At 52.2% G+C, this 11054-nt stretch overlaps 1 protein-coding gene and 1 long non-coding RNA gene across 7 annotated transcripts in view; one reads left to right on the top strand and one right to left on the bottom strand.

Moving 5' to 3' along the window:
- Positions 1-11054, bottom strand: part of LOC310669367 — a 235446-nt gene that overhangs the window by 76825 nt on the left and 147567 nt on the right. The gene's annotated exons all lie outside the window — the stretch shown is intronic.
- Positions 3787-11054, top strand: part of KCNT1 (potassium sodium-activated channel subfamily T member 1) — a 202742-nt gene continuing 195474 nt past the window's right edge. For 3 of the 6 annotated variants that reach the window (XM_083422891.1, XM_083422888.1, XM_083422887.1), the window contains exon 1: positions 4700-5426. In XM_083422891.1, the coding sequence (XP_083279017.1) occupies positions 5233-5426 (194 nt within the window). In that variant the 5' untranslated portion in view covers positions 4700-5232. Of the gene's footprint in view, positions 3807-4698; positions 5427-11054 lie in introns of those variants that run through there. The other 3 variants (XM_083422890.1, XM_083422889.1, XM_083422886.1) reach the window with 2 other exon arrangements.

The following is an 11054-nucleotide window of genomic DNA, read 5'->3' as shown; positions in this document are numbered from 1 at the left end:
TGCCTTGCCCCGGGTTAGGGGGCGCAAATTACTTGCCTTGCCCCGGGTGCTGACAACCCACGCTACGCCACTGCCTCTGATAGTGTGTGCATGGACTAAATCCAATTGCACACCCCCATCTGTGAAGGAATCCCCCCCCCTGTAATATGTTATATAGGTACAAAGCATCTGAATTCAGCTGAAGGGTGGAGAACATGTGGCTGTCCAGGTTTTGCTGGACTACAACTCCCATAATCCTGGATGGTGGAGTTAGAGTTGCAGCAACATCTGGAGAGCCACAGATTCTCCACCCTTGACTTACGGTGCAATTCAAACACATCTGCTAAGCATTAAGCCCTTTTGAGTTCAATGGGACTTATTCACTGGCAAGTAGAGAAAACATCAGGATGCGGGTGGCGCTGTGAGTTAAACCACAGAGCCTAGGACTTGCCAATCAGAAGATTGGCGGTTTGAATCCCTGTGACGGGGTGAGCTCCCGTTGCTCAGTCCCTGCTCCTGCCAACCTAGCAGTTCGAAAGCACGCCAGTGCAAGTAGATAAATAGGTACCGCTCTGGCGGGAAGGTAAATGGCGTTTCTGTGCGCTGCTCTGGTTTGCCAGAAGTGGTTTAGTCATGCTGGCCACATGACCCGGAAGCTGTACACTGGCTCCCTTGGCCAGTAAAGCGAGATGAGCGCCACAACCCCAGAGTCGGCCACAACTGGACCTAATGGTCAGGGGTCCCTTCACCTTTACCTAGAGGAAACATCAGGCCCAAGGGTTGGCATCTCTCTGTCTGGCCTTTGAGAGTCTCCCCTGGCCCCACTTCTCACTGACCCCTTTTCATACTGCAAGTGCTTTTCGAATGTGTCCTTGAACCCTAATAATGTCAGCATCGCCCTTGAGCCAGTGCCACTAACTGGACTCATCCACTTCAGCCCGACTGGGCTAGGTGAGCTGGGTAGCACTTCCAGAGACCACCTTCTGCACAGGAACAGGTCAAAGTGCTGTGGACTCACAGCTTAGAGTTGTGAGCACCGGATTCACTTCCACAAGTAGACAGTAGTCGCACAGCAGAGTCTAGCAGAGTATATAAACAACTTGGAGAGCAGCTCTGTAGAATATTCTCTTTATTCTATAACTACAACTATTATACAACTATATACAGAGCTAAATGAGCCTAAGCATAAATGAATGCTAAACCGCACTGAGTGTCTGCAGCTGCTCTTAGCAGCAACCTTATCTAAACACACAATCTCTAACACTCAGTCTCTCTCTCCCCGACACACTGACTGACTGACCGACTCACTCACTGACCGACTCTTTGATGTGGTGCTGGAGCAGAATAAGTAGAGAGCAGAACACGCCTCCTCCTCTCTGCAGAATCAGCAGACTCCTCAGGAGATTCTTGGATATGGGAGGGGTGAAATCTCCTCAAATAATGCCTCTTGCTTGCTTAGATGGAGGATGGGGAGTGGTGTGTGTGTAGAAATCAACCTGGTACATTAAGGTAAAAATCAGCATCCATTGCTCCTCTCACTTTTGCCTCCACCTCTGGCTCCGCCCATCACTGGAATATGGCCCTCAGATGGTTGCCTAGATGTGAATGCGGCCCTTGAGGGGTAAGGTTTCCTACCACTGACGTATAGGCTTGCATTGTTGGTTATACTTGGCTCTTTATAGAGGACTTTAAGCATTCACACAGGGCTCCCTTCAACATTTTAAGCTGTTGTGTATTTTTGTTTTATTATCTTCATTATTATCTAGATGTCTTTCTCAGGCTTAAAAGCAATGCAATCTTCTTTCTAGAGGTGTGTTATGATGCCTCTCACCTAGCTCCCATTGCATCTCTCCCACAGCTTTGTGAGCTGTACACAGATTAGATCTGAGAAGGAGCACTTCAGTGGGTGGGTGGAAATGAGTAACTTGCTATAAAGGATAAGCATAAACATGTTTTGCTAAACTAGCAGTGCAGTAGTAGTAGTAGCAGTAGTTCAAGCGGATGGTTTACGGCAACGATGTTATTGCAGTGTGAAACTGCCTAACATAAGATAAAGGAAGCTGGAGGGCATATATAATAGTCAATAAAAATACAGTCACAAGTGGGGACCTGCAGCAAAATGCCCTTGTTCAACATACTCCATTCATTGTTCTTGCCTTTTGATTTTGTGTGCTCTGCATGCTGGTAATGGCTGTCAGCATTCTGTGGCCACTGAGAAAGGCCCATCTTCACTGAGCTGGAGTTTTTTGAGGGGAGCAGTCTAGTCTTAGAGTCCCCCCCTTTTTTGTACTGCAACCCTCGGGAGCCCCCCCCCTCCCAGCTGTACTGTAATGTCCCTCTTGTGCATGGGTGTTGTTGTTTCGGCTGCACTCACCTCTGAACATTGGAACTAACGGGAGCACTAATGTCACAGAAGAGGAAAACGAGGGGGGAGTTGAGAGCTAGACTGCAAGTTTGGAAAGCAGATCTGGACTCTGTTCCTTGTTTTGAGAATTGTTCACCCATCTGCAATGTAACTTGTTCAGCAGTAAAAGGATATGAACTTGTTTCTAGTCTATGTGGAAGACCCAAAAGGAGTAAAGGAGGAATCTCTCCACTGTTTTGACTGGCGATGGTAAAGGCTCTAAATGCATGTACACTTACTTGGGTAGAACGACCTTGACAGATTAGAGAACTGGGCCAAAACAAACAAGATGAATTTTAACAGGGAGAAATGTAAAGTATTGCACTTGGGCAAAAAAAATGAGAGGCACAAATACAAGATGGGTGACACCTGGCTTGAGAGCAGTACATGTGAAAAGGATCTAGGAGTCTTGGTTGACCACAAACTTAACATGAGCCAACAGTGTGACGCGGCAGCTAAAAAAGCCAATGCAATTCTGGGCTGCATCAATAGGAGTATAGCATCTAGATCAAGGGAAGTTATAGTGCCACTGTATTCTGCTCTGGTCAGACCTCACCTGGAGTACTGTGTCCAGTTCTGGGCACCACAGTTCAAGAAGGACACTGACAAACTAGAACGTGTACAGAGGAGGGCAACCAAAATGGTCAAAGGCCTGGAAACAATGCCTTATGAGGATCGGCTAAGGGAACTGGGCATGTTTAGCCTGGAGAAGAGGAGGTTAAGGGGTGATATGATAGCCATGTTCAAATATATAAAAGGATGTCACATAGAGGAGGGAGAAAGGTTGTTTTCTGCTGCTCCAGAGAAGCGGACACGGAGCAATGGATACAAACTACAAGAAAGAAGATTCCACCTAAACATTAGGAAGAACTTCCTGACAGTAAGAGCTGTTCGACAGTGGAATTTGTTGCCAAGGAGTGTGGTGGAGTCTCCTTCTTTGGAGGTCTTTAAGCAGAGGCTTGACAACCATATGTCAGGAGTGCTCTGATGGTGTTTCCTGCTTGGCAGGGGGTTGGACTCGATGACCCTTGTGGTCTCTTCCAACTCTATGATTCTATGATTCTATGATTCTAAGAAGCCTCACTAAACTCTGGGATTCACTTCTAAGCAAGGATGGGTGGTTCTCTCAAATTTCAGTTTCTCATTCTTGCAGTCTTAAGTTCAGTTCTTTGCATCTTCACATCAATTTGCGACTTTTAAAAAAGAAGTCCTCATAATTCAGCATTTTTGTGTAAATTTATCCCAATAGAAATATGTGTGCATGCTATTTTGCCTGATCTCCCTATATACTTAAAAACGTAACTCTGTTGTCATGCTGCAGTTAACGTGGCCACCAATAGGTGGTCATGCCAACTTCAGTATGATGGCACATCGACAGGCAGGCAGGCAGGTGAGCAAGCAGTAAGGGAGGCAGGTGGCCCAGGTAAGCTGTTTAACAGAGTGCAGGAGGGGGGAAGCAAGTCAGAGAGGGGTTTGGCAACTTGCTCTCTGATGTGCCTCTCACCGCCTTTAAAAGAGAGTGACAGTTTGGGTGAACTGTAAGGGGACAGGTGAGATGTAAAGGGAGATGGTGTTGGTCAGGTGTGGAGGAAGAGGGGTTGTCAAAGGGGATGTCAAGTGGAACGAGCAGGGCCGTAACTGCTAGCGCACACCTTTTTTTCAAAGCGGCTTTCCCCAACATGATACATGGTTTACATTATTTTTTACTTCTGCATTCATTTTATGGACACTTTGCCATAGTACAATGCATTTTTGTATGCACATTGGCCAGAGATGACTTGGCACTGCAAGATTTGGGAAAGATGAGTTTCAAAGGATGGCTGTGATTCAGTTTGCGATCAGTTGTATATAGGCATTTTGCCTTTAAGTGCAAACAAAGTGATTTTTTCCTCCATTCCTACTTCTGAGTAAACATGCATAAGATTGCACTGCACATAACAATTATGGGATCTGAGTGTGGCATGAAGACCACATTTGGGCTAAGAGTGCATTTGGGCTGGGCTGCAATATTTATATATTTCTCATGTGCAAATGCATACAGATTAAACCCAATCATCTAAAATTCACTCCATTTTTTGCACAAAACTTCTTCTAAGTTTGGATGCAGCAATGCTTCGATTACCGGTTGCTGGAAACCGCAGGAGTGGGCTGGGGAAGCGCTCTTGCGCTCGGGGTCCTGTTTGCTGGTTTCCCACAGACTAGACTAGATATTACCTTAAGTTGCACGCTTCTCGTCCTGACCACTAGATGCCGCCACAACGCAACAAACCGATCCCATTCACCCCTACACAGACCTTCAGGAAAAGGCAAGTTAAGAGGAAGAAAAGGCTTATGTCTGTATATATGTGTGATTTTTGAGACCGCGAATCTGACATCTTTTTTTTTGCAGACGCCTTTCCTTGGATGTAGCTGTTCGCGATCCCTCTGCTGCGGTCGCCCAGAGAGGGATGGAGGGAGGTGAGAAGAATCACACCCCTTCAGCTGTTCAATGGCTCTCATAGGAGGAAATTGCCTGGCCTTTCGTGAAGCGGCAACTTCTTCCCTTCTCCAGCCTGACTTGTTGATTGTTTTGTGTGTGTCCTCGCTGCGCCCGGATCAGGATCGCGAGGCAAAGGCGAGTGGGATCGCTCCTTGCAATGCGCGGCCGGAGGAGAGAAGACTAAGCGGCTATTGTCCTTCGCCCTTGATGTCACGACATCCAGGCTGGGGTTTAGCTGCGACCGGTGTAGCTCTGGGGGGCGGCCAAGAGCTCTCCTGGTGAACAGGTTCGAGCCCAGGCAAGGTGGGGGAAGGAGAGAGAGAGAGAGAGACGGGAGCATCATCTCCAAGCAGGCGCCCGCGGCCATCCTATGCGCTGGTTGATGCTGGCAGGCGCGCCGATCCGGACGCGAGAGATGCCTTGCCCCGGAGAAGGACGAGGGCTGGCCGGGGTCTACAAGCCCACCTGCGGCCGCAGTGGTGGCCAGCAAGCGGAAGAGACCCAATCCTGCGCGGAATGCTACACCAACCAGACATTTCTGTTTGACGATGGCACCTCACGGAGGTAAGGAATAAGAGATTTATTTTTATCACTTAGATGTAGCTGTATATAATGTCAAGCGTTGATGTCAAGCGTCTATAAATTATTACTTAATGAGCTGACGATATGCACATTTATTTATTTTTCAAAGCGTTAAGCGGCACTTCAGGCAAGTTTGCTACAGAGCCCCGGAGGATGCAGGTTGTTAGCTAAAACCAACGAGTTGCACCCCGCTGTTAGTCCTACTCAGAGCAGACCCACCGAAGTGAACAGATGGCTAATAAAGGTCCACTAATTTCCGTAGGTCTGATTAGACCATAGTTGGATTCCAACCTGCTATATTTATTTCGGTGACTAACGTAACAGAGGAGGGAGTCCTGTCCTAAAGTGGGAAACAAACGTTTTTGTTCTGGGGCCAGCACAACATCCCGAATAAAATAACTGTATTTCTGGGTGTGTTCAAATCACACACTGTCAGGGCTGGCTCCGGGTCCCAGCTCACCAAGGACCAACGCTAGCCGATAGTACAGTATCAAAGTCTTTATTGAAGAATAGTCTCCATTTACAAGTCTCAGCGTCCCAGCCCTACGTCTGGACTTTAGACCGGCGAAGCTCTGTCTGGATCTCCACCCCCCGTGCACCAGTTCAAGACTCTAATCTTACTCCACCTCTTCCTTCTTTCTCTCTTCCTCTGGGTCTTACTACCCCCCGGGGTCTCATTCCTCCTGGACTCTTCCGACGCGGAGCTAGACCCCTCTGACTCCTCCCCCTCTCTTCGGCGGGCTTTAGGACCTGGCTCCTTACCCGGGCTGCCCACCTTGCCGCCCTCCTGTACATTTGAACTTGGCGCGCGCGCGCGTTTTACTTTCCGGATGACCGTTTCCTCGCTCCCTGACGAGGGTGTGGCCACTCCTGCCTCACGTTCTCCCTCTGCCTGCGCGCTCCCTGATCCCGATGCCTTAGACTCCTCCCCCCTACTGCTCTCTGGGGGGGACGCTGGTCCGGATTTCCAGCTGCTACTCTCTGAGTCCCCTTCTTCCCGAGGTGTCCCCCTGGGCACTCCCCTTGCCCTGACCATGGGGGCCCCTTTCTGTGAATCCTCCGAGTCACTGGAGAGACTCAGAGATCTTGGACTACTGTCGCCGCTGACATTTCCTTCCGACTCCTCCCCCTCGCTCTCTGTTTCTTCCCTCTCCAGTGACTCTGCTCCTGAACCCCTGACATCCATCCCCCCCTCGAAGCCCCCCCTTCCCCCCTCCCCTTCCTCCGGCGGGGGTGCTGGGTGCTCCGTCGTTGTGGGGGTGAATGGTGGATACAGTTCGTCCCCCGTGGCGTGCATCCAGTGAGAGAAATCCGGCTCGTCCTCCATGTCTTCGCCGACCTCGTTCTCCTCTGCTTCCATCTCCGTGCCGCCATGCTCGAACCCAACGTCCTCCCCCATCACGTCCATGTCCCTCTCACCCTCGTTCCCCTCTGGGTCCGTTGCCTGCCAAGGGCCCCTCAGCCACCTCTCCTCTCCTCGATTGTCCCACCAAAACGAGCGGTCTGAGGCAAACCCCGAGGGCGAGCCCTCCGGTGAACGTGTGTCTAAGGGTGGTTCTTCGTCCGAGGTGAATCCCTGGAACGTGCTGGTAGAAAGCGTGGGTGTGAAAAGCCAGTCGTCGAAATACTCGGCTGGCATGGGCCTGTGTGGGAACAAGGCATGAAACTCCTCTTTGAGGAGAGGCTCGTCCAGGGCATAGTCCGGCACCCAACTGTTGGCGCTGGCCGGGGTACCTTCCCTTGCGAGAAAATATTCTACTCCCTCTTCCCCCCATCTCGAGTCCAAAATCTCTGTGACCTGGTTGATGGGTTCCCTTCTTGGCGACTCCCTCCTTGGGGGGATCTCCTTATACTGGTCTGGTGCCGTGCCCTGCGCCTGAAATCGGTGAGGTGCTTTGTAGGGCGTGAGCACCGACCTATGGAATACTGGGTGCATTCTGGATCCTTCCGGAAGTGTCAACCGGAAGGCCACCGGATTGATCTGTGCCTCAACTAGGTAAGGTCCTAGCTGCTTATGTCCGAGTTTCTTCTTAGCTAAGGATCTGGTCGGCACTGCGTGGGCCGCTAACCACACCCAGTCTCCCACCTGTATGTCTTCACCAACCCTCCTGTGCTTGTCAGCCTGCAGTTTGTATGCGTGCTTTGCCAGCTCTAACTGCCTCCTAAGCTGCTCGTGGACTTCCTGCAATTCCGCCGCCAAGACTTCCGCTGCCTGTGGCTCCCCCTCCCCCAGTCTCTCTAAACCCGGGAAGGTTCTGGGATGCCTCCCGTTGTTGGCGAAGAACGGCGTCACCCCTGTGGACACGTGCTTCGTGTTGTTGTAAGCGAACTCAGCGAGCGGCAGGTAGTCCACCCATGTCGTCGGCTGTTGATTTGCGTAGCATCTCAGGTACTGCTGCATGACGGCGTTGACGCGTTCCGCTTGTCCATTGGTCTGCGGGTGTCTCGCCGACGCTAGGTTGATCTTGACGTTCAGGAAACCCATCAGCTTCTGCCAGAAGCTCGAAATGAACTGGCGCCCCCTGTCGGACAAGATAGACCGTGGCAGTCCATGCACTCTGAAGACGTGGTCTATGAACAGTTTGGCGGTCTGTTCTGCCGTGGCGACCTTCGCGCACGGAATGAAGTGGGCCATTTTAGTGAACATGTCCACCACCACTAGCACTGCCGTTTTACCCCTTGAGCTGGGTAAATCCGTGACAAAGTCCAGGGCCACCCTCTCCCACGGTTCGCTCGGAGTCTGCAGCGGTTCGAGCAGTCCCGCCGGAGGTTTGTGGACTGACTTGGCCCTTTGGCAGGTGTCGCACCTCGAGACGTACTCCGCGACTTCCCCCCGCATCTTGGGCCACCAAAAATCTCTGGCAACGAGTTCTGCCGTCTTCTCCTTGCCAAAGTGCCCGGCGGTGGGTGCGTCGTGTAACTGCTGCAGTACTTTCGCCCAGAGGTCGTCTCCCGGTACGTAGAGGGCCCCTCTGCGGATGAGCAATCCGTCTCGTACTTGGAACTCGTCGTCCTTCACCGTGCCCTAGTGCACCTCCTCCATCTTGGCTTGTGCAAAGGGGTCCCTCTGCAGTGCTCGACGGACCGCCTCCAAGTCCACGGTTGCTGCAGCGCACGCCCACGCTTTCGGAGCGAAAATGTGCTTGGCCGCTGCTGGTGCCGCCTCTTCGAGGTATTGCGGCTTCCTGGACAGTGCATCCGCCATGATGTTGTTGTCGCCTGGGATGTATTCTATCCTGAAGTCGAAATCCGCGAAAAATTCCGCCCATCTGATGTGCCGCTGGTTTAGGAATCTTGCCGTGCGCCAGTACTCCAGGTTCTTATGATCCGTGCGGACCTGCACGGTGTGCTTGGCCCCGACGAGGAAGTGTCGCCACGCCTTGAATGCTGCATGAATGGCCAGCAACTCCCTGTCCCAGATGGTGTAGTTTTGCTCCGACTTGCTGAGCTTCCTAGAGTAGAAGGCACACGGTCTCCAGTTCCCATGCGGGTCCTCCTGCAACAGTACGGCGCCCACGGCTCTGTCTGAGGCGTCTGTTTCAACCCTCATCGGTTTGCTGGGATTCACATGCAGTAGCTGCCCTTCGGACGAGAAGAGACGCTTAAGGTTCTGAAAGGACTGCTCCGCTTGCTCCGTCCAGATGAACTTCTTCTTCTTAGAGCTGAGCGTGTCAGTAATGGCCGCCGTCTGCATCGCGAACCCCTTGATGAACTTGCGGTAAAAGTTGGCGAACCCCACAAACCGCTGGACCTCCTTCCGATTGCGCGGGCTCTTCCAGTCCAACACTGCGCGAACCTTGGCGCTGTCCATGGCAAGCCCCTTGTCCGACAGCTTGTAGCCCAGGAAATCCACCTCCGTCCTGTCGAACTGGCACTTCTCCAGCTTGGCATACAGCCGATGCTCCTGCAGTCTCTGCAGAACTTCCTTGACGTCACCTTCGTGGGCCTCCTCAGATTCTGAGAATATCAGGATGTCGTCCAAGAAGCAGACGCATGTCTTGTAGAGGAGACCCGCCAGGACGTGATGCATGAAAGCTTGAAAACAGTGGGCGCCATTTTGTAAACCGAAGGGCATAACTCTGTATTCATATGTGCCCAGGGGCGTGAACATGGCAGTCTTCCACTCGTCTCCTTCCCGTATGCGAATCAGGTTGTACGCCCCTCGCAGATCCAACTTTGTAAAAACGCGTCCTTTCCTCGCCGTCGCCAGCAGGTCATCTATCTTGGGCATGGGAAAGGCCGCGGGCTTGGTTCTGGAATTTAAAATTCTGAAGTCTACCACAAGTCTTTTTTGGGGCGTGTCCCTCTTCTTCACAAAGAATACAGGACTGCCCCCCGCTGCCTTCGACTCCCGGATGAAACCGCGCTTCAAGTTGAGGTCTATGAACTCCTTGAGCTCCTGCAGCTCATCCTCAGACATGGAATACAGTTTCCCGGCTGGCAGCGTCGCTCCTGGCAGGAGGTCAATCTTGCAGTCATAGGGCCTGTGGGGGGGCAGCTTGTCCGCTTCCTTCTCGCAGAAAACCTCCAAAAACGCTGCATACTTGCGAGGCACTGCTTGCAGCGTGCCTAATTGTAGCTGCGGGTCGTCCCCTCCTTCTTCCGGGCTAGGAAGGATGCAATGTTCCGCGCAATAGGAGGAGCCGAAGGTCAGTTGGCGTTGGTACCACGCCAATGCTGGGCTGTGCCTGTGCAGCCAACTCATGCCGAGGACTACAGGCGTGTCCGACAGGTGTGTGACATTAAAGCTGATAACTTCTCGGTGATTTCCAATCCGCATCACCATTGGTTGCGTTTGTTGCACCACCTGCCCCCCTAACAAGTCTCTGCCATCCACCGTGACAACGTTCAGGGGCAGCGTGGCTGGTAGCAGTGGTATATTGTGCTGCTGAATGAATTCCAGTCCTATAAAGTCAGCGTTGCTGCCGGAGTCAATGGTGATCGGCACCTCCAGAGTGCGTCCATTGGGCAGTTGGAGAGACGCTGTGAGCTGCACCACTGGTTTGGGTGGGAGGGGGTCTGTGGGTTGCAAAAGTGCTGGGGATTGTTTCATTGACTTGTCTGACTGGACCCCAGTGCCTCTTCCTCCAGCCAGACTCCGTCGTTTAACTGTTGCTGCGTTTTCAATTGAGCTGCTTCAGCGACTGTTGCGGAGGCTGCAGTGTGCTTGTGGAGCCTCTGGGGACACTCTTTCGCCATGTGTTGAGCACTGTCGCAGATGTAGCACTTCCTGTTCCCTCTAGGAGGCTTCGTTTTGGCTGCTCCCGGTGTTAGGGCTCTGTTAGCTGACTGAGCCCTGGCACCTCCTATCTCCATCGGCTCTTCTCCCCCTCCCTGCGAGGGTGTGGAGTGCGCACGCGCTGCTTCTCTGGGAAAGAAGGGAGGTGCTCTGGCTGGTGCCCTTCCCCAACGCCCTTCTTCCCTGTTGCAAGGACGTTCTTCCAGATGCACCCCGATCTCCAGAGCCCTCTGGACTACCTGCTGGGTGCTCCTTGGTCTCTCCCCTCTTCCAATCTCCGCTTTTACATCTGCATTCAACCCCTCCCAAAAGAGGTCTCTGACTGGCGCAGAATCTTTTTCCCACCCCAGGGCATGAACCAGTCCGAAAAA

Source organism: Podarcis tiliguerta (genome assembly GCF_965153285.1).
Source record: "Podarcis tiliguerta genome assembly, chromosome: Z".
Classification (NCBI taxonomy): domain Eukaryota; kingdom Metazoa; phylum Chordata; class Lepidosauria; order Squamata; family Lacertidae; genus Podarcis; species Podarcis tiliguerta.
The sequence above is the reverse complement of the archived record's forward strand: the minus strand, read 5'-3'. Positions and strand labels throughout refer to the sequence as shown.